Raw genomic sequence first — 23,165 nt, 5'->3', positions numbered from 1 at the left:
TAGGCAAACTTGACAGATGTTATTGTCCAATCTTAAAATCTTGTGTACTTAAAAAAAATTTGGGGGGGGAAGCGTTTATGTCGCAAAGTGCATCCAAATATCTCCAGTGAACTCGCTGTCCCTAATGGAGTGTCTCCGAGTGTCTCTCTCGAGTGAGTGGTTCCCCCCACCAACCCTTCCTCCTGTGACCGCCCCCCCCCCCCCCAATCCTTCCCCAATCCCTGCCACCTGCCCTGCAGCTGGAGGTGTCCATTTCACAGGGCGGGGTCGCATTTCACACATCCAAAAAGTGGCCCTCGCTAATCCTATCACATAAAAGTGTCTTCATTTAATCCCGAAAGCATCCAAAGAGGAAGAGATTAGCGGCCATCTCTGATTTTATTCTAATGATGTTTGCAGGGGGGATTCACTTTCAATGCTGCTTTTTTTGGAGTGGATGGGGGCGGGGGGTGCTCTCCACTCTTGAATGACTCTCCTCTCATGATGAATGAGTTGCGAGATAAAAACGGCTCCTGCGGCGGCTGTTTGACACTCGTGGATGCTAAAGTGGTCGAGCAATGAAAGAGGTGAGACTTTTTCCGACGTGCGCTCGGCTTTATTTGCGGATCGGGACCATCAGCGTGAAAATGGCGCACAATATCATTTGAACAGTGGAGCACAAAGAACAATTAGCTCGTGGCCCTGGCCTGAGGGAGCTAATCAAAGATTGCAATTTCTTTCCGTAGCCAACCTTCAAAGACGGACGGTGCAATGAGCAAATGTTTCGAGTCAAATGGGTGAATACGAACGTGCGAAAGGCTAAAAAATTTGCGGTACTTACTTCAAGTTTGGTGCGGCCGCTTTAGAGCGCCTTGTTGTATACGTAAAAGGAGCACGGATTTTTGTCGTTGTTTTTATAAGTTCAATTTGATAGCCGGGGAGTTCAAGGGCTCCTCGTCGTCGTGACGCAGAAGAGCCGGGAGGCTGAAAATTTTATTTTGAAAAGTTTGATTTGACAGCCAGTGTACGGACAATCTTGGTGTTGGCGCGGCCGCTTTAGAGCGCCTCGTTGTTGGCCGTGAGTACGCACAAGTGACAGAGAGAAGGCAGAAGAGAAGAGGACCATAGTCCAACACTATTAACCATCTTTGACCCACTTTGTCTTAACATTATTGCACTTAGTTGGCCTTCATCCTGCTCCGTCCAACATCGTCCTGGCTTCCATTGATCCTACCTTAAAAAAAAAAGGTGGCATGCGAACAGATGACTAATTGCCACATCGGCAGATCAAACGGGGGCCCGCTTCCCGTTTCCTCTCGGCCCAGTGCACATTCTCCGAAACATAATCCATATTCACCCCCAAAAAAAAAAGCAAATTGCAAGGTCCCTCCGCAGCTGCCTTGAAGTGCGAGAGGCTCTTTGAAGGCAGTTAGCCGGCGTTACGAGAGCAACGTAAAGATGGACGTGTCCAAACAGGGTCCAGGTGACCCAGGTGAGTGATGGGACACAGGACACTTGAGCTCCCCGATGCCATGTCAGCACCAGCAGCTGGGATGAGAAAAATCGTTGCTTTGAATCTTTGGCCCATCTCCTTTGTTCGTTTCTTTGTTTGTTTGTTATTTTTTTGGTCATATTTTCATATCTATTTCAAATAGTAACTGACGACAAGGACTCGCGTGAAATTCTTATCTGCCTGGTTGCTATCTTGCGTTAGCATCGTTAGCACATTGATAGGCTAGCTAAATGAATAATAACAACATTTTATCCCCCCACGTACATTCTCATTACAAATTCACATTCGCTATTTACAGTTCATTCCCGCGAAAATAAGTTAATCGCCGTCCCCTCGATTCGGGAGGGTCCTAGTACATCATGATCTCCTTGGGGGCGTCCTCGGTGGGCCGCTGCTGTTCACGCCGCTGCGTGTACGCGGCGTGGTCGTACATGTAGATGAGGCCGATGGCGAGCAGCGAGAGCGCCGCGTACGGGATGAGCAGGTAGTAGCCCAGCAGCATCTCGGAGGACACGATCTTCAGGTATATGGAGACGTTCCCGGAGAAGGTCCTCACCAAGTCCTCCGCCACCGTGGTCACGCTGAAGTTGACCACGAAGACGACCAGCGCCAAGACGGACAAGCACGCTGGAGGCATGAAAAAAAAAAAACCTCTTCAGCCAAGCAAAATTCATTTTCAACAAAGTGCCGAGTTGTTTAGCTGCGCGGCGTGGCTAACCGCTGATGGCGCTGCTAGCGTAGATCCCGATGGGCCCCATGTACGTCTCGTAGGGGTTGCTGACGCTGTTGTACAGCGAGATGAGGATGCTGACGGCCGAGCACAGCAGACACAACACCAGCAGGCACAATGTCACGGCGTGCAGGACCAGCGGGACGCCTTTGGTCTCCGTCAACTTGGGGAACACTGCCAGCACCACACCAAAACATTTCTTAGCATGTCAGACAATGTTGCGATTTTTTAAAATGTAAACTGTGAGCATGTTAGCATTTGAAATTTGAAATAGAACTCCATGATGGACAACCAAAAACCTGTGGAAGTTTGCCTTAGTTTTTTTTTTGCTAGTCCGCTACTCCATTTTGCAATTTGTTAGCGTATCAACTGTTAGCATGTTTCTCAGATCTCAGATCCTGCTTGATCAGCTTCTATTGCTTTCTCTCCTCATCTTATATGTTAACAGACCAAATGACTTATTATATTTACAAACATATCAACCTTGGAAGTCAACAGGTGGTCCAAAAAGGGGACAAAGCTCCTGTTCGAATCTGCCGTTGAAGAGCTCCAGCGTGACTGCGGCCGAGCCGTTGAAGATGCCGCTCCCGTCTCGGGCGCACTTCATGCTCTTGGTGGCCCACGCCGTGGACATGGCGAAGCCCAAGATCCCCACCGATATGCAGGTGACCAGCGCACTGGACAGGAAGTGCAGGGTCTTGGTCCTGGATGGCATAGCGACTGCGCTTGGGTCTGAAAATGAAGAATCGTACGTGTGCAAACGCGTTATCTTCCAGGGCGGAGTGAAATGCCGGCCATAAACCAGCCCTGGTTATGACTATGACCTTTGATTATTCCCTGAAATGAAAATGTGGTTGCCTAGGCTACAACGTCGTCCTATTCGGATCAGCACAGGGCCATCCGTGTCTACAGAGAGATTACAAGCCAATTTCTTGTATGTCTCTGCGACACTTTTCAAAAAGGCCCGTGAAGTGAGCCGATGATTCGTTGTCTGAAACCCTTCTTAAAGGGTCGGGGGATCCCCGCCTCAGAGCTGAAGTCCTCTTTCAGGGTCATAAAGCACAATCAAGGTGAATGGTTTACTTTGTGTGCACGCCCAGCCTGGAAGAGTAAGCCCTCAAAGTGTTTAGGAATGAGTGAATGTATGTATTTCACCAGTGAAATGAATACAAATGCCCTTGGATTCGTTCCAAGCTTCCAATCAAGTGGCTGGAATATTGTTCAATTTTGATTGACACTTCCACAACAACATACTCTATTCTTTTTCTATTCACATTTACTTACAGTATATAATAAAACACATACTAGAGGTCGGTGTGGAAAAAAAGTCCTTTATTTTTTTGTTATGTATTTATTTTTTATTTTGATAGGATTTATACAATAAAACATCAGGTAATCCAAGAAAAAAAAGTCCTTGAAAAGATTGCGTGTCGTCATGGTCACGTGTTAAAGCAAACCAGGAAGTCCACGCCGAGACGCCGGTTGTTGCAGTACATGAAATGGCGCCAGCAAGCGGCGCCATTGTTCGCGTTTTGGAAATGGCGGATGATGGCGGCCACTCGTGTTCGCTGGAGTAAACACTGGCTGACTAGCTGGCTTGCTGACTCCTCCTTTGACGCTGAGAGTCGGCCACGCCGAATGCTCCTATGGTCGCCTCGCCTTCTTTTTTTTCCGCGTCCCTCCGAGAAACTCTGCGCTCCGGGCACACATGTTGAAGCCTCCCAGGTGAGTTGAATTCAATTTGCTCGCTTAACTCGTCGTCGTCGTCGTCAAGTAGCCTTCGGGTACCGGGGAGCTTTTTTTTCCCCCTGCCTTCCACCTGTCTGTGACGCTCTCGGGGCGCTTTCGTGAAATGTGAAATTTTACATCCCTCATAAACCATATTTTGAATTTTCATTAATCCTTCGTAGTTTTTGTCCCCCCCTTCGAAGTCCCTGGCCCGCTTCCTCATTCTTTTGTACTCCAAAAGCACCGAAAATACGGACGTGTGTTTAAAGTTGTCGTTAATGTTACTCGTGGCCCGATTAATTTGATTCGTGCCCCCCTCCCCCCGAGACGCCAGTGGCGAGCTGTCAGCATCCTTGCCATTAGCCATTATCTGCTTGAGATGTCTCCCCCCCCCCCACGAGTCACTGGAAAGTAATATTATTCATACATGATTTCAAATGGCGCATTACCTGACTGCCACGGAGGCCATTTTAAAAATAAGAATCAGGTTTTGCCCTCAGAAATTATGACTTGTTGCCAAAATGGATTGGAGCATGCAAATACTTTGAAAATGAAGCATCAAGATACACCTAATTGTCGTTTCAAAAATAAAAATAACAGATATTGCAGGGCAACTAACTTGGTACTCCAAGAAGAAACTAAATGTTTCAATGAATACTGCAACAGGTATTGATGGGACGGTGTGTAAAAAAAAAAAAAAATGTCGACAAATAGTGGTGTCATTTAAAGAGGACAATATTGGAACATGTTGAGGGAGGTTTAAATCTAACCAATTACTCACTTACTGCCTATTTTGCCATTCTAGCTATTTTTTTTACACAGTTCATGCTTTAAGCCAATCGACCTCATCCACTCCTCACTTTCTTCAGCCCCATGATTAGAATAAAATATTTTTACGACTTACCTGCATACCCTCAAGCCAAAACTTGGCTGGCGACTTAAAAAAAATGGACAAATTGAGGCACTCTTAAGTCAATGTGCCACTGCTCGAGAACACACCTTTCCCCTTATCCATCTTTTTAATCATCACAGTCTCTTTGTACAAGTTGCGTTTCCAGACGCCCCAGATGAAAGCCTGGGTCACGTGAGCAGCTCAACGTGCAGGCAGGAAGCGGATTGTATCATCATGCGTGGTCCTCCCCGGAGAGAGGAAACGCCTCGCTCGTAATCACGCCTTCCTTTTTGCATGACCGCATGTGAAGAGTGTGCGTAAAGACCACGAGAAGCGGCAAAGCACTCTGGGAGTTCGCAATACATATGTGCGGATGGGCTTTGTTAGCGTTTGGCATTATGTTCCAACGCCAGTGTGCCACTGCATGTCACCTTTGGTGATGGCATCAATTTCACACAAGCTGCTGACGTGATTGTTAGCTGCGGCGGATCAATTACCCGCTTTTAAAGTCTCAACAAGATCAACTTCGTTTTGCTTGAAGTGCCTTTTGCTGTCAAAGGCGGTGTGTTCTTGCTACTTGGAAACACAAAACAAGACAGTCGTCAAGTCCACTTTATTTATCGGAAATGAGGGAGAGGAGGAGTGGCAGTTCAACGGACCAAAATGTGAAATTTAAAACCTGTCAAGTACGTCTCATCAGCAACAACCTTATTAATGACAAATTGAATGTGTCAATTTTGCAGGATTCCTGTGGGGAACGTAGACGCGATCAAAACGTGGAATTGGAACCCGCTCAGGTAAAATCAGTCTTGGTTGTGTAACCATGGCAACGGTGGGGTTTCATCCCTTGACTCTGTGCCGACTTGCGGCGTTATGATGGCGTGAGTGGGAATCTGGCTGGCCGGCAATCCATCAGCGCGGCCCGTTGCACCGGCAACACGTGTGCTTGTTTTGAACGGCCGCCATGTTTTTACCAGAGAGCAAGCAATTAAAGCCTCGGCTAGTAAACCGACCCCGCAGCAATAAAAAAGATCTTCATTCCCCATTTGAATGCGTCTGGACTGAAATGCACTGCGGCGTCTGTGAGCAAAAAAACAAAACAAAATAAAAAAGCTCGCGAATCAATTCAAAGCGGCAGATCGGCCACTTATTTGACTGGAATCCAAAAGGATCCAATCGGAAGGGATCTTTGAGTTAATGCAACGGTTTACAAACGTCTTTGTCAATCAATCTACCGCTGTCGTTCCAGATTTGAGTTTGTGATCTGTCCAATCCCATCTAATTTGGCGACAGGGATTTTGGGGGTCGCTCAGTCCCCCGCCCTCCCCCTCCCCTCTTCAATTTGGTCAACACTGTTGACCTTGTTTGAAATGAGTCGTCCTTTTGTTTGTCCGCCAGGAACAAAAAGCGCCATTGTCTACCGGCTGCCGTGCGAATAATCTGCAGCTGTGCAGCCCGGCCTCGAGATCGCCATTAATCCAGATTGGGTATTAATGACTGTCTAATCCGCGCAGCCCCCCCCCCCGAGGACGCTCAACATGGCGCCTCCGATGTTCCCACTTTTGACTTTTCACACGGCTGGTTTCCCGATACTGTCCGATGCCTCGATTGCAGTCTCGAGCTACTCGATCTGCGGCAGTGATGCCTTGGAGGAGGGAGGCCCAAACAGTTTGGGTGATTTTTATGCCCCGCTGCCTAACTTGTGTCTACATTCCTCAAGGCAGACGTGTTATCAGAGCGTGCCTGGAGTCAATAAAACCTTGCAGGCAAGTTGTAACATGTTTGCGATTGAAGCAAAAAGCGGAAAATCAAACCCTGACCGCGCCATCGCTCGCCCCTTTAAAGCTGCTCAGAGGTGTGCGCGGATAATCAATTTAGTGGAGACACGGCCGCCGTAAATGTTCTAGGTCATATTTCCCAAATATGGCATTTTAGCGAGCCATTTCCTCCCGCTAATCTGGTTTAGCGTGCTGCCGAGCGCGGCCACGTGTAACGTCAATGTTTTTTTTTTTTTTTTTGAGTCGCCACGCATGACTGGAAGACTGCCGGCGAGACGTCCTGATTCCCAACCGTTTCCTGTTGGACGTAGCCTTGCGCCTACGAGCCAGCATTCAAATCCTCCCTCCGTACTGTTTCACCACCATTGATAGAAACCCAAACAACAGCGCAGCGACTTTGTGTCCCCGTTCCGTCTCAATGCAACATTCAAACAAAATGTACAACAATGCCAATACAAAATATCCATGAAGTGCAGTTTTTATTTATTTTTTAAAATCTCACCATCCTCGCATTCAACACTCTCGTCTACTTTGTCGCATTCTGGCCAATTTTACCCATCCAGTCTTCGGTTACACATGCATGCAAAGGGGATGCCATCTAAAGTGTTTCTCTTCCTGCTTGTGACTCAGTTCGCGACAATGACAAAGTCACCAGGGGAGGAATTCCCCTTTTTAGAAGCAGCCGACGGGGTACGAAAGCTTGGACTTCACTCTGTCCCCCACTCAGAGCGTCTGACCCTGTCTGGCAGAGGACGACGCATACAAAACAAAACTAAAAAAACCCCGCCTCCGATGATGTGTTATTCCCACCGTTTCCCGCAGGTCCTCGTGAAGTACAGCAGCCATCTAGCACGTCCATGCATGGCAGGTAGATAAACACCCACACATCCACGAGTGAGTAGAGAATATTTCTGACATGAATGCTGTCTGAGACAGCTTGAACCCCCCCCCCCCCCCCTGCCCCAACATGACCTGCACTAGCATTCGCTGGACACCGTTCAAGTTTCATAGGCGGTGGAAGAGCTCTCGTGGCCCGCAGGTAGGGTGGCGTGTCATTTGTGCAGTTGTGGCTAGCGAGCGCGATGATGTAATCGACAGCTGTGGTCTCTCTCGGGCCGATAACATCCAACAATGAGAGCCAAATCCTCAACGCTGTCCAGTCGCTCTCAAGGTCACTTCCTGTCGTTTTTTTTTTTTTTGCTTACTTCCTTTCCCTTCACTGCATCCTGTTTACCACAACACGAAGCGCTTTTAGACTACCTGTTCAAGATTAAATTCAGAGCCGTGTCTTGGAAGTGCGTTTTGAAGAGTAAATGTTAGCGTGAACCCGTTGCCACGGTCTCCACTTTGCTGCAGCGCTGCTTTTATTTTACTCGCGTCCCTCGAGCCCATTTGAATTCGCCCCTCATGCAGATGCATATTTGGTATTGGTATTGTTGTTTAATAATTCAGAATCAGTTCAAAACAATTCAACGACGAAATTATCAGCGTACCACTAGATTCTAAAAATAGCCGATATCTTTAGCCGATTTGAATGTTGTAGGCTTGTCACATTCCAAATGACGCATCCACAGCGTCTTTTTTTTTTTCATTTTTATTTTTGGGGCGGTTTCCTGTCGTACTAATGACAAAATGCTGGAATGTTTTGACTCATGCCTTCCTCAAAATTTCAAATAATGCTTACTGGGCTTCATATGACACCACTCGGCGCTCATCCTCCGATGCTGCGAAGGGAGCCGTTTGTGCCACTTTCAGAGTCGGGTTCAAAGGGCACTTTGTAAACACGGCGATGTGCCGGACTGATGGTCGCACAGTGACTCCACATTTCCTTTGGGAGAAGTGGCAGTTTGTGTGTCTCACGGCTTATCTCTCTAAACGGATTTGTTGGGGGCACTCGCATATCTTCATTTGATGCGTTAATCTGATTGACCGCAACCCGAGAGTCGAGAAGGTCTCCAAGTGCGTGTGCATGTTTGTGTGACACCTTGGTGTCACGTCCCTCTACGGCGGCGCGCTCATAGAGCCAAGAGCCGTTTGACATTTCTCGACCGCGCACATGCAAAATCTCCCCCCGCCCCCCCCCCCCCTCACATCCCCCGGCAGCAGCACCGCTGCAACCTGCAGACCACATGTGTTACCAACGGCAACAAGATGGTGTTGTTCACTGCTGTGACCTGGCATCACCAATCAGGAACACGGCCAAAATGTGAAAGCAGAGCCTCGGCAAATGGATGCTCGAGAGCCTGAAGAGAAATATTGGACCTTTAGCCACTTGCACCGTGTGGAGAAGGACCCTTCGAAGGCATGATGCCCTCGCATGTGCTTCCTTCACACGGCCTTGTGTCTGCTGACCTCTTTCTTCGAGAGGGAAGGCATGCCGCACATTTCACACATTCATCCATCACCGCAGAGAGAGAGAGAGAGAGAGGCGAAAACGTCAACCCCCACACCCCCAGCCCCGCTCTGTAATCCGCCTCTCCTGCACCAGTTCGTATCCATGGCAACCGCTTGCCGCGCTCCCCGCCACATTTTTTTGGGTGTTTCGAGTAAATAGAGCAGCGTGGATGAGAAGGAAGATTTCCCTGCTGTGCTTTCAAAAGTTTCAGTTGAGATTGTTTTTCAGGTGCATAAATTGTGCCACGCGCAGCCCCGCCCACCCCCACTGTAGCCTCATTCCGGGCTTGTGCCGGGGAGACTCGGGGATTATAGATCAGATGGCAACCGGTTGTGCACTACAAACAGACTTGTGGGATCAAATTGAATGTGAACGTAATGAGGCAGCGGGGGAAGCTTGACGTGGAACTGGGCTACAAATCTGGGATGATTTTGTTATTATTTTGGTTTTTGCAGTTGGAGCCACAGTGGCCGGGGTGAAAAAACAAAACAAACAAACTTGTTGAACTCTTCGGGATAATTTGAATGTCGCCTCCTCGCCGCGTTTACGTTTGTGTGACCATCTTCGCCATTTTATGAGGCTCCCCTTGGAGCTGAACGACATAATTATGCAGCAACTGTCGCCCACAGTTCACTCCCACAGGCATTCTCTCCTCCTCGCCGCAGTTCAAACACCAGTTCCTGTTGTCATAGAATTTCCTCCTAGAAATATTTTCAACATTTATATACCAATTGAAATCAACGGGAACATCAATTTGGAGGCGGTTTATCCCAAACACGCGTGGAGACAGTCACAGCTCCTCAGTAACTTGCAGTTAAGCAGATTTTTTTTTTTCAGAGGATAAATAAAATGTGCCAGAGTCTTGTATCACAATGTGTAATTCTCTTTGTTTGATGTTTATCTTGAGAGGACATTTGATGCTTGTTGTGAAGCGAGTTTAGGTCACGCTTATGTCTGAAATTTTTACTCGCAAGTCGGAGCACAAAAAAAATCTTCCGATCAGAAGATTGGACCACAAAAAATGTCAGTTCGGTATAAACAGTATCAAAACTATATGACGTTTGTCTTTGTGCTTGGCCAACATATTTGTAGAATGTCAAGGGTTCCGTGAAACACGGGTGACTCAATGAATCTTTTCTGAAAGCCATTCTTTCTTCTCCCCGAAACTTTAGGTGGTGCACGTCCCTTTAGGGCCTGCAGAGTTGCCTTACCCGCTTCCAGGTCGGCCGAGGACCATGTGACCACCGGAGGTCTTCCAGCATCATGTGACCCGGCTGTTATGGAAGTCAGATTCGGCTCGCTTTAACGGGCACTGTCTTGGGTAAGGCTGTCTTCCGTTTTTTTGTGCAAAAAATACAACATTGAACCGGACTGGAAAACACAACATGGTTCCGCTCAATTTGCATTTCGTTTGTTTCAAAAATTCATTCATTCATTTTGCCATTCAAAAATAAGAAAAGAAAAATATAATATATAATAGCTAACTCAGCAACGCTAATTGTGCTTCCGTAAACTCGCTCTAGCTGCAGCCATGTTGCTGCCGGAAGCAGTGAATATGTCGATTGATTTAATCGTTGACTTCTCCATTATACTTTGCAACCGGTAGAATAAAAGAGATGGGGCGATTTTTAAACAGTAAAAGTCATCCGCTCAGACTTTTTTTTTCCCCCTTTTGGACCTCGTTTTTGTCGAGGTGACTCGCAAACCCGCTGTGGCGTTTGATGACTTCTGAAGATGTGCGTCTATGATAAAATGAGCACCAAGGGAACACCGAGCGACACTTCAGGAAAGAGGACGGATGGCAATTTGTGTGCGTTTGTGCCGCGTTCGTATCTTATATAGATGAGGAATTTTCGGTATGTGTGTGTGCGGCTGCCTCGCTCCCATTTCCCCTGCAGCACAGCAGTGTGCTTGACAGGAAGACCTGACATGGTGGTTGGCTGCAAAGGACAGGAAACTGTGTGTGTCGCACAGCAGATGGAGGACGCCGTGTGCTTACACTGCACAGTTACGCTCACGCCACACACACACAACACACAACACACACTAGTGCACACACAACTGGCGTCCATAGAAGCAAGATTGCGTTTTGTACCGGAGGCCTTCTTCCTCAAGATTCACTTCCTTTGCACGTCCGGCTACTGTTTTCCGGTCAACTACTTTTGGGAGCTCCGAACAGGCTTTTTGGGAAAAGGAAACATGACAAACGTTGTCAGAAAAACGAAACTGACGCCTCATACTGTACAACAGGCGAAATAAGATGGAGGAATGAACGTTTGATGTCAAAGTAATCATGTGGTTGCAGAGATTTGGCGACTAATGAGGCGTGGAAATCTTCCCTGGAGTTCGCCATTCGTTCCGTCAACTCCATCGTCACCCACACACTTTCCGCTAAGTGCTCCAAACACATTCATACCGGCGTACTCTGGAGTGTGAAGTGTCTCCACAACTGCCAACGTCGGCGTTTCTTTGCCTCACGGTCGACGGGACGAGGCGCGAATCACCCCCCCCCCCCCCCCGCATCTTTCTCTGCTACTCAAAGCTGCGTTCTCAAGGGCTACTTTTTAAAACACAATTTGTCTTTTTACAATTGCTCGTTCTTCCGCAGAATGCGGGGAGAGAGAAAAAAATGCGCCATTGTCGCCGATTGCGATAAGGAAGCAGGCAGCGGGGTTTGCTTCATCGTGTCTCTTCGCCATGGCAACAGCAATTGTTTGCCCTCAAGTCACATGACCCCCCCGCAGTTGGCCAGAGGTGCTTTTATCTTTTATTTTTTCTTCTTTCCAAGAGAGAGGTTTTGTCAAACAAGCTTCCTCAGCATGGGCCCTTCACTTTGACCCCCCTCTGGTCCCCACGTCGCCTCCTCTTCTCCTTCGAGAATCAAGAGGCTTTTTGTTCGACGGCGGCGGCGCTTATCGCTCTTTTCTCCACCGCTGCCCTCCCTGCCTCCCTCCCTCCCTCCCTGCCTCCGTATCTCGCTGCATGCTTTGACTCAGGCCATGGAGGCATTCTGTTATTGCGGATGGATGCCACGACAAGTGGGAGTTTGCCCCAGTTGAAAATGCCTAAATATAGATATCGAGAAGAAACTGCCGGATGCATTTTTCCTCGTCAACTCGTCCGTTTATGCACAAAAACGCAAAGATGCGGTCGTCCTTCATCTTATCACGGGTTGCTTTTTTTTTTTCCAAGATCACGATTCATCAGTCAAACTCATTTTACGCGGTCGATTTTTCAATCGTGCAAGATCTATTCTTAGGCCAAATAATTGACGGATGCTGTACTTGCCGCCGTGTCCCTCACTCCAGCTTCCGGCGTCCCGCGTGCCTTCACGCACCGTAATTGCAGGTCATCGCGGCTGGCTCGCTCGTAATGACGCGCGTCACAGCCTTCGCTTTGGCAATTTTCAGCCCGGCTGCCACGCCTCACCTCGCGACGATTGCAAATTGGCTCACCAGAAGTGGGAGGAGAAGTTGGATTGGCTTTTTTATCAGCAACGGGTGATCATTTCCATTCAAATCGGGAAATGGGACTCTTGTCAAACACATGGGAGGTATTTTAAACCCTAACGCGCTTATGTATGCGCACGTTGCGGATGATTAAGCACGAGCAGAATGATTCCTGACACGTGCGTTTGTTGTTGTTTTCATGACAGTTTGGAAGCAGATTTGGTGCATGTAATGTGCAGGGGTGTAAATCTGTGGATGATTGGGGTGGGGGGGGGGGGGGGGGGGGAATGTCAAGCTTACTCCTACCCTGCATGCAGACACTGCAGACGCTAATTTCTCATCTGTATTTTATTTGCTTTACTCGCCACTTGCAAGCGTCCATGAGCGCGTCACCTCGCGCATTTCGCTCATGCCTTCCAAGATTTTGAAGGCGGAGCTGACGGGTAGGTGGGGTGCAGTTGATACCGCAGCGCGTCAGCCGGCGGCTCTCCAAGGTCATTAGAGTCGAAGCCCCTGGGAAGGAGGCGGGATTGATTCATGGACAGTGTGCAAGGGAGCGCAGCGGGGCCAGCGACCCACATTGGAGGGCTGCAGCGGCCCACAGAATACTCCTTCTTCCGATGTACGAGTGCGACGGTTCTGCTCCCGTTATTTGCTTAAAAACTCCCATTCGCTCTTTTGTGCTCAGTGGAAATTCCTGTTTGATAAGATCATCCATTTGGTGCCACCTTGCAGTATTTTGGTGCCGAGGAACTATTTTGAAGTGAGTCGAGGAGCTCCATCGGGTGCCTTGTCGACATCTCGCGTCTGCTTTAAGGCAACTAAATCTTTTCAAAGGGGTGCCGAATTTCTATTTATGGCAGACATCGTTCCTTGTCATCCATGAGTAACAGGCCACACTGGATCCACCTAGACAACATTTTTGGCGATTAGCATCAGGCAATATTTTAGTGTGTGTGTTTAAAGATGCACACCCAATCGAAAAAGAAACAAACTGTATGAGGTCACCTCAGGTCGCAGACAGACGCGTGCGAATGGTAAACAAGCAGCTGGCAGTTGGAGGCTTTTCCGAGCACATCGTGTACCTTGACTGCAGGCTCCTCGCATTCCCCGCGACACCCACCGCCCACATTGCGAATTCCCCCGGCCGATGTATGCAAGGAAAGGAGACAGGGGCGCTTTGTGCCCGGCAAAAACCACGTTGGGCTGTTCTGGATGCAGCTCTTGCGCGCAGGAAAACGGTGCGCTTTTGAAGGCGAGAAAGACCGCCGTTTGTTCTGGGTGGCGCTTTTTTTTTTTTTTTTTTTTATCCTGAGTCACTCTGAATCGGAATTCTCACACTGTACTGAACAAAGACGTAGGACAAAAGGCTTTGATTCACATCAATTTTCTATTGTGACGGCACGGCCTTCAATCAGTTAAACGTGTTAACTGATTGCTTTTCGCTCGCTGCGATGTTAATCATAACATATCGTGACTCGTGTTAGCACGATGTCGATGTGTTATTAATCGCTTTGTGTTAGCAGGTTTCCCTCGTGTCAAATTGGCCCCATCATCCTTCCAAATAGGGGAGCAGTGGTCGAGTTGATCTCTCAAATGCAGCGAAGTTGAACTCGGGTTGTTAGCGGAAGGCATTGACGATATTCCGAAAGGGAAGGAAGACAGACAAATTGGCTTTGGTCAGGACATGGAGTGAGGTGAGGCAAAAGTGTGAACAGATGAAGATAAGTCGCTCGGCGGGTGGGGCGCAAAGACAGCCAGTTAAGTCTCATGTTAAATCTCAATTTTTGGGACTTTCCAGTCGAGCGTATGACATCATCAACCCTACTGAATGTGTAACCTTCATCCAGGGCTGTTGGGACTTCCCGGAGAGCCTCACGAGAGGGAGGAAGGGGGTGCCGAAGCCAACATGAGAAGGAACCAGATGAGGGTCCCGCCTCCTCTGCTCTCCTCATTAGAATGCCGTCCTCGGTCTTTCGGCGGGGTCTCCTCGCCATTTATTGATGGCCCCGGGGAAGTGTTATTGACGTGATACTTGTGCTCCCTCGAATTCCTCCGGCCTCCCCTCTTCATGTGCCCCCCTCACCCGCACCCCGCCGAGCCCCTTTTACGGGCTGCCGCAGCACGGCCTGGCAGCTCACCGCGACGCAAACACCTCATTGATTATACACTCAGCCCTTCATCTTTTTCGGAGCGCAGCTGCTGCGCACACCTGCAGCCTTGAGGCGATGCCCTTTCTCCAGCGGCTGGAACGCGTTGCGACTTTTTAGTGCTCGGGAAACACGATGAAAGCTCTCAAGGTCTGTTGCGTTTTAAGTCCTCGGCTGGCAGCAGCAAGGCCTTAAATGTCGTGTAGACTCGAGATGCTTAAAACCGACATTGCGAGACGTTGCTTTCGCTACCCCGTGCTGGTGCGCATGGACACGTTCCACTCGTTTTATTGATTATTAATCGTGTTCATCTTGACTGCTTTTCAGTTGCGTTTTCTCAATGAAAAGAAGCCATCCTGCTGGGCCTTCGCTTCCAAACGTTGCGCAGTTGCGCCTCCTTGTGGCCTTTTACGCAAGCGCGGCTCGAATGAATGAGCAGGATACGAGCGTATCGCTCCATTGTGACTCCTTCTCACTGGATGAGCACATTCCTCCGATCTGAATGGGGCTAGTCTCCCTTTGGCGTTCCCATGCGGGGAAATTTAATATCCGTCTTGTTGTTGTTTTTCCCCCGCAGTCACAATGCTTCTGTTTTTGGTGGCAACCACAACATCATCGAATTTGAGCAGCAATGGCAACCACACACAAGGTAAGCAGCACACTCATCACTCATCACTCTACATCGTTGAAGTCATTTACAGCTTAACAATGCGGTTCGTGTACCGCTTCCTAAAGTTGATAAACAATGGCCGCCGACGTACTTCTGCGTGACTCTCCACGACCTCATCTGAGTTTGAGCGCGACCACATAGACCAAAAAAGTTTGAGCTTTTATTAGGATTGCCTTGTAATAATAATACTCAGCAACCCAAACGTATGTGACGCCTCATGGTGACAAGCTGTCTAGGTGCGACTCAAAATGTGCTGAAGCAAAGTTTATTACCTCCGTGTTGGAGGAGCTTTTGATGACGTATTCGCACACCTTCCTCCTCAGAGGGCGTTCCGTCCACTGGCCACCACGTCCTCCCCACCGTCCTGGTCCTGTCCCTGCTGCTGCTCATTGTCGTTCTGCTGGCCTGGTACCTCCTCAGGTAAACGCCACCCGGCTGCAACAGAACCTGAACACAAGATGGAGCCTTTCACACTCAACGCTGCTCTCAGATGCGACCTCCTAAAAGCAAACAGTCATGACATAATCAAATAGAAAATCAATTAGTTTGTGTCCGCTGTCTGCAGTCTATGACATACGTACGGATACTTTCTCGATGAGAACGTCTCAAACACTCTCAGCTCATCAGTACGGCACTAATATTAGTCGTTCTTCGCATAGAATGAAGAATATATGACTCTGCGTCTGTCCGCGCCTGATGCTGCTTAAAGTGTTAAAGCACCGCGACATCAATGTTATTCCGCGTTAACAGACTGAAAGGCTGCATTTCGTAAATCCAGTTCCCACTGTTGTTCTGTGTTTGGACTGAGTGTGTAGTAACAGGCAACCAAATTGAATCTGAACAATTCTGTTGTTTTCAGCATATTACTGAACCATGTCGAATCGATCGTGGCTTAGTACATTGGAATCGAAAGTATGCGGCCTTTATGTATCGTATCTATAAACAAACGCCGCTGTCTTACCCCTCCTCCTCGAGCCTCGCTGATTGGCTTGTAGCCAGATTCCGAGGCAGAGCTCCGGGTTACAAACACTTCCTCCTCTAGTCGCCGAGGCGGAGCCCGAGTCAGGAAGTGGTGCTCATTGCCTCCCTCTGACAGCCAAGCCAGTCAGTCAGTCAGTCAGTCAGTCACGTTAACAGAGCAGAGTGAAAGAACGCAAAAAGGCTGTCTTCCTAACGTGTTAGCTCATGAGAAAGACGAACTTCTCCAGCTTCAGATGGTAGGAAGTTTTATTTTTATGTGTGTTGTATGTTTTTTTATGGATTTGCTTTGATTTGAACGGATGTGTGTTCTAGGTTAAAAAACCAGAGGAAAGCGGTGGTCACCACAGTCGACAAGAAGCTGCCGAATGGCAACCTGGAGGAGCAAGGCAAGTGAAAGCGCTTTATTGTGATGGAAGGGAAGAGAGAATGTGACACGAGCAGCCGCTGCTTGACTCTCTCACATGGCTTCATTGTGGCCGTCCTTGACTTCCTGTCGCCGACTTGACAAAAAACACAGCGACACGTTCTCCCAATCATTTTGTCGGACACAGACGCGACGGTGGTCCTCCTGCCCAGATCCCCCTCCGCCGCCAAGAACTACCCGCCGCTCGCCGTGGAACACCTGGAGGAGGAGTACAGGTTGCGCTCGGCTGACGACGGAAAACTCTTCCGGGAGGAGTTCAACGTAAGCCCTCTTGAGTGCCGTCTTTGTCACGGAGGTCCTGCGTATTTGCTTGTTTTTTATGAGCGCAAAGAAGGGGGCGTCGTGCTGCATCGATGACTCGAATATCACAAGTAAACATTCATGCACGATGGCCACAACTCACTGTTAGCCTGTGAACAGCTAGCAACTCTTCTTTTCAAGCCATACACACTCAAAGTCACCAATTGAGTTTGTTTTGCCTCCCCCCGGGTCCCCCTGAGTGCTGTTGGTATGTAGTAGGGACATGGAAAAATGTCAAGGGACCTTCTTAGACTAACACTAAATATAGAAAACTGCCAGGTGGGCTTTGTCCCTCCCCTTTCTCGTCAGTGCGGTTTATACAAAACAGTGACGGGGGGGGGATGCTGCCTTTTGACGGCTGTCTAATGCGAGGCTTTCAATACTGCAGTGCAGGGGAAATTGGAAAAGTTGTGGAGGGTCAACACGAGAGCTGGCGTTGCACTCCCCCATAATCGCCCTGACAATCAAAAATTCACTCAGGCCATCTGTGTAGATCTGATTTCCAAAGTGGTGCAACGCCGCCATCTACAGGGACCGGGTTTGTTCGCGAACCTGAATTCAATGACTCTACTGGGGAAAACTGCTGAGACTTTTTTTCCCCCCCGTGACTCATATATACATCCTCACATGAAAAATACCCCTTTCCTCTTTCAGCGTTTGAGTCAGTATAACGTTTCGTGTGTGACTTCTATTTGGCGTGCGCCGCTAATAGAGGAAGCGCACACATGAACTAACCGAGGAGGTCCGATGGGTGCTTGTCGCAGAGGAAATGACTCAACTGGAATAACCAATGCAGCGCAGCTAAATAGTCCGTCGTCTGTTTTTAGTGTCGCGTGCACGTGGGCTCAATTGACATGTCGACAATTTGTTTGGACAGTCGCTGCCGGGAGGGCACGCCCAGGGAACGTACGAGGAGGCCAACAAGGAGAACAACAAGGACAAGAACAGATATCCCAATATTCTTCCCTGTAAGTATTCACGGAAGCTCCGGAAGTGGATACATTTAAATGAAAAAAAAATATTTGATCGGGTTGTTGGCATTTCTGTCATGAAATGCAATCTTGAAAGATGCGTGTTTGGTCGCTGCGTGCTATGCTAAGCTAAGCTAAGCTAAGCACACCCCGGGCCTGTGACGTATTTGACTTAATTCTTGGATGTTCTAATGAATTGAATTTCGTCCTTCAGATGATCATTCCAGGGTGGTGCTGACTCAGCTGGAAGGATGCCCCGCCTGCGACTACATCAACGCCTCCTACATCGACGTGAGCTTGAAGATAAATCATCATGTGAATACTTTTTTTCACGGCTATTTGACATGATTACGCATGTTTTCCTTGAACAGGGCTTCACTATAAAGAACAAATTCATAGCAGCACAAGGTACGTCGATGTTCACTTGATGAAAGTTATTCGAAACAAACATAGCAGCGAGATTTTGTTGCGCCAGGTCCAAAGGAGGACACGGTAGCCGATTTCTGGAGGATGATTTGGGAGCAGAAGGTGTCGACTGTTGTCATGCTGACCAACCTGAAGGAGAGGAAGGAAGTGAGTGGTCATCACACAGCGCAGCAGGTGGCAAAAACGGCAGCGAAAAAGGGGCTTCCGATTGCCAAAAATTCCATTCGGATCCGACCCTAAGTTAGAACTAAAATTCTTTGATATTGTGATTGTCAAAATGAACATTCCAAGTGCTCTCAAATTGCGATTTGTACGAAATGGAAGCTGTTGTCCATTGCCGCGTAGGACAAGTGTTACCAGTACTGGCCGGATCAGGGCTGCTGGACCTACGGGAACGTGCGCGTGGCAGTGGAGGACTTCACCGTGCTGGTGGATTACACCATCCGCAAGTTCTGCATCCAATACGTACGCTGGCGTGAGCACCAAACGGCTCATTCGGCGCTACGCTAGCCACGCCAACACTTTTGTTACGTCCCGCTCGTAGCAATCCAGCGACGCCGGCAAGATGCTGCGTTTGGTCACGCAGCTCCACTTCACCAGCTGGCCCGACTTTGGCGTGCCCTTCTCGCCCATCGGCATGCTCAAGTTCCTCAAGAAAGTCAAGGCGCTCAATCCGGCCTTCGCGGGGCCCATCGTGGTCCACTGCAGGTACACGAAAGGCGTCGCGCTTCAAAATATTTGTCTGGCTAATATTCAAAATAGAGCCGGTCAAAATATATGAGGCGCAGGTCTGTCCGACCCCAAGAACAAATCAATGTGCGCTTCCGTTCATATCTCTTGACGGCATCAATCCCAAAGTTGACGTGCCTGATGTTGACCCCTCCCTCAGCGCCGGCGTCGGTCGGACGGGCACGTTCATCGTGATTGACGGCATGATCGACATGATGCACGCCGAGCAGAAAGTGGACGTGTTTGGCTTCGTTTCGAAAATCCGAGAGCAGCGTTCGCAGCTCATCCAGACGGACGTGAGTCGGGGCGCCGCCCCCAAAGCGTCTCTCGGGTACATGCGGCCGGCGCGCGCGCGGCCAATGTTCACGCGGACTATCCTCATTCCTTTCCGTCCCGCAGATGCAGTACTCGTTCATCTACCAGGCGCTGCTGGAGTACTTCCTGTATGGAGACACGGAGCTGGACGTGTCGTCTTTGGAGGGACACCTGCACAAGCTGCACAACACCTTCAACCAAGGCGACCGCGTCGGCCTAGAGGAGGAGTTCAAGGTAAACCGGGAAGAAAAAAAAAAATCAGCCTTCTGACGTCTTTTCCACTGATTGACAGAAAATTCAATGGACATGCTGACATATAGATATCAAGATTGTCCGTTTTGGTTGGAAGCCGACATTTTGGGGCGGATTTCGGTGCTGCTGCTTATTTGGAGGATTCTCCATGTTGTGTTTGCATCTCAGAAACTGACCAACATGCGTATCATGAAGGAGAACATGAGAATGGGGAACCTGCCCGCCAACATGAAGAAAAACAGAGTGCTTCAAATCATTCCGTGTAAGAGAAGAGGAGGAACAATCACGCAGAGGAAATGCAATCTTCTGTTTGATTTTGAAGCTTTTTTTTTTTTCCTTCCACTTTTAGATGACTTCAACAGAGTGATTCTCTCTATGAGGAGAGGTCAGGAGTTTACCGATTACGTCAATGCATCCTTTATCGACGTGAGATCCTCTACCTGAGTACTTCTTTTGCTCTTTACACACATTCCAATAAATGATTTTTTTTTTCCTCTCTTGTCGACAGGGCTACCGGCAAAAGGACTACTTCATTGCCACGCAGGGCCCCCTGCAGCACACGGTGGAGGACTTCTGGAGGATGGTGTGGGAGTGGAGGTGTCACTCCATCGTCATGCTGACCGAGTTGCAGGAGAGGGAGCAGGTATGCCGTCATCGTCTGAGCCGGTCCAAATTGACGACCAACATATTGCGTGTGCGTGAAAAAGAAACGTTATGCGAGGGCTAAAGATGTGTGTGTGTGTTTTCAGGACAAGTGTTACCAGTATTGGCCCAGTGAGGAGTCGCAGACGTACGGCGATTACAGCGTGGAGATGAAGGGCGACGCCTTGTGCGACGCCTTCAGCCTACGAGACTTGGTACTCACCTTCCTGCCGGTAAGGAGGCTTTATCATCATTGGTGGCAAACAATTTTGATTTGGTCAAAGTAGTCAGTCAGTCGGCTACTTCAATTCCTCTTGACACGGCTTTCTCACAATAGGAGAAGGTGACGCGCGTCATCCGGCACTTCCACTTCCACGGCTGGCCCGAGGTGGGCATCCCGGCCGAGGGGCGGGGCATGATCGACATCATTGCGGCGGTGCAGCGGCAGCAGCAGCAGTCGGGCAACCATCCCATTGTGGTGCATTGCAGGTACATGCACTAGAGGGCGCCGCAGACCTTTTCACAATGGTCCGAAACGGTCGCCGACGGGTTTACAGATGTGGGACACGGTTAAGAGAAGCCAGCTGAGCTCAATTCAAACTGATGGCGAAACCTTTTTGGTGCCGCGTGTGGCGTTAACGGCCCCGTGTGGCTTTGTAGCGCCGGCGCCGGTCGGACCGGTACGTTCATTGCACTGAGCAACATCTTGGAGCGCGTCAAAGCGGAAGGCCTGCTCGACGTCTTCCAAACTGTCAAGAGTTTACGAATGCAGAGGCCGCACATGGTCCAGACGGTGGTGAGTACCAGCACAAAATCTATTTTCATTTGTAGTTTGTCACTTAAAAAAACACATTCAGTCCAATTGCACTGCGGGTGCATTTTTCTTTCTCAATTGAAAGACCAACGTGGCTGAAATCAAACAACTAAATGGACTTTTTTTGTTTGTTTGTTTTTGGTTTTGTGTGTGTGTGTGTGTGTGTTTATGGCTGACAGGAGCAGTACGACTTCTGCTACAGGGTGGTACAGGACTTTGTGGACATTTTCTCTGACTATGCCAACTTTAAATGAGCTGATTCTTTGCCTTATCAATGTTGTCGTTGTCCTCTTTTTTTTTTCTCTCTCTGAAGCCGGTTGGTAAACTATATTTTTTGCTATGCACTTGCCCTAACATCAACTAAACCTCCGCCCGGGCTGTATTATATATAAAAAGAATTGTACATGGGTTAAATAAAACAAAGTGGTAATTTATATTTTGCAGTATGTATGAGAATTGTCTGATAAGTTCCGTTGTTATTATTGTATAATATTGTACCTTGCAATGTTTATGTCAATGTAATATTTTTTAAAGTTGTAAATGTATTTATCTACCGAAAGCCACCTTTTGTGTGTGAACCTTTTTTTTTTCCCCTGGCATTTTTGAGGACTGCGTGACATGTTCATCAAGTCCTCAAATATGATTCAGGCTTCGTTGCGTACCTCGCACACCTGCCGCATTTAAATCAAGTAAAAAAGCACATAAAACTTGGCCTTTTACAACCAAAAACTTACACGTAGATTTTGTTGGGTGCTCTTTATTTTTTTATTTTATTTTTGTGAACACTAACTTTATGCACTATTAATTCAAACGGAAAGAAAAGCACAAATTAGAATGCAGTAAGAGTCGATGATTTCAAAAGTAACACAGACAACACACCTTTTATTCAAGTTATTTGAAACATGGAAGAGACTTGGCGGCTTGTCTGATTGTAAAGCTTCCAAAATAACTCGGCAACCGCATTAAAGTCACCTTTGGGAAGAATTTCATTGGACAAACTTATTGTGTGTGTGTGTGTGTGTGTGCGCGTGCATGCATGCATGCCATTTTTCTCAATGACAACAATAGTCATTACAAAATGATTTTTTGTTGTTAATACTTCAAACCAGCTGAGGGCACTGTTGTGCCTTTCTGCCTTGATAATAAGCATCTTGATTACGTTAAAACAAGTGCGAGTTGTTGGTGTGATGGTGTTTGAGTTTGTGGTGAAGCTTGAAGCCACGCGATCCTGACAGTGTCACAATTTGAGTACGTGTCCAACAATCCTGTTTCTTATGTTGCAGAGCATCGAAAAGCTTCTTTGTGGACTCCTCATAACACTTCCTCAGGGTCCTCATTGCCACGGTAACGTGCCACCAGCCCCCCCGCCCCAATTAAAGGTCAGCCGTGTGTCTCGAGGTCGTATGAATTATGGATTAAGCCCGCTGTTGTCGCTTGATCTTCTATTTTCGAATTTCTTTCCGCTCGCGATGCTCTTGGACTTTCATTGACTGCAAACATCATTGAAGGTGGCATCGCTGACATCTACGGTTGCGTGGCAACGTCAACACGACCCCAGTGTCATACTCTGCACCCATTGAAATAAGGCACACCCGACCGGACGAAAAGTCCTAAATGCTTCCACGCTTTTGGAGCTGGGGGAGGGGGGGGGGCGGTGGGGAAACATCCCGACTTTGGTTCTTCAGGCGACATGCTGCGGCGCGGCTCCTGCAGAGCGAGTGAAGTGGCTTCTCAGATTTGTCAGGGTTTGTTCATGGTCGCAGATGTTTCCCAGCCGCTTGTAGACTTTTCTTGCTGCAAGGGAATTTTGAACATATTAAAAAAATGTTCTCGCAGCAAGAAAAAAAAAGGGGGGGGGGGCTTTGCGGACGCTACGTGAACATTTGCGACCTTGAGCGAACCCTGAGGAACTCTGACGTGAACGTGCATTTTGCTACCTTAAAACGCCTGAAGGGAAATTTGTCGATTCCGTGACTTACAAAAATGAATCCCAAATGTTCTGTTTACTGAGCTTGGATTAAACAGGC

General features: G+C 48.4%; 2 protein-coding genes across 7 annotated transcripts; one reads left to right on the top strand and one right to left on the bottom strand.

The window, feature by feature from the left end:
* Positions 1 to 1,200: 1,200 nt before the first annotated feature.
* LOC127604057 (clarin-3) lies at positions 1,201 to 2,991 on the bottom strand. The gene is made up of 3 exons (XM_052070882.1): positions 2,706 to 2,991; positions 2,211 to 2,396; positions 1,201 to 2,119 (listed from the first exon to the last, which is right to left on the bottom strand). The coding sequence occupies exons 1-3, from the start codon at positions 2,935 to 2,937 to the stop codon at positions 1,842 to 1,844; spliced, it is 696 nt and encodes a 231-aa protein (XP_051926842.1). The 5' UTR covers positions 2,938 to 2,991; the 3' UTR covers positions 1,201 to 1,841.
* Positions 2,992 to 3,748: 757 nt separating this feature from the next.
* Positions 3,749 to 21,898, top strand: ptprea (protein tyrosine phosphatase receptor type Ea). Of its 6 annotated transcripts, XM_052070794.1 has the most exons (23): positions 3,749 to 3,947; positions 5,586 to 5,639; positions 7,443 to 7,488; positions 10,207 to 10,336; positions 15,192 to 15,263; positions 15,608 to 15,704; positions 16,578 to 16,651; positions 16,817 to 16,950; positions 17,867 to 17,957; positions 18,175 to 18,251; positions 18,332 to 18,368; positions 18,436 to 18,533; positions 18,732 to 18,851; positions 18,931 to 19,094; positions 19,276 to 19,411; positions 19,515 to 19,664; positions 19,851 to 19,944; positions 20,032 to 20,108; positions 20,191 to 20,325; positions 20,432 to 20,557; positions 20,662 to 20,813; positions 20,985 to 21,120; positions 21,318 to 21,898. In XM_052070794.1, exons 5-23 carry the CDS (start codon positions 15,197 to 15,199, stop codon positions 21,390 to 21,392), a joined length of 2,040 nt encoding a protein of 679 aa, XP_051926754.1. In that variant the 5' UTR covers positions 3,749 to 3,947; positions 5,586 to 5,639; positions 7,443 to 7,488; positions 10,207 to 10,336; positions 15,192 to 15,196; the 3' UTR covers positions 21,393 to 21,898. The 6 variants fall into 6 exon arrangements, with proteins under 6 accessions (XP_051926754.1, XP_051926758.1, XP_051926755.1 ...); XM_052070798.1 differs by lacking the exon at positions 5,586 to 5,639; XM_052070795.1 differs by lacking the exon at positions 7,443 to 7,488.
* Positions 21,899 to 23,165: the final 1,267 nt, after the last annotated feature.

Source organism: Hippocampus zosterae, chromosome 7 (genome assembly GCF_025434085.1).
Source record: "Hippocampus zosterae strain Florida chromosome 7, ASM2543408v3, whole genome shotgun sequence".
NCBI classification, from domain to species: domain Eukaryota; kingdom Metazoa; phylum Chordata; class Actinopteri; order Syngnathiformes; family Syngnathidae; genus Hippocampus; species Hippocampus zosterae.
This window is presented reverse-complemented; position numbering and strand designations above follow the sequence as displayed.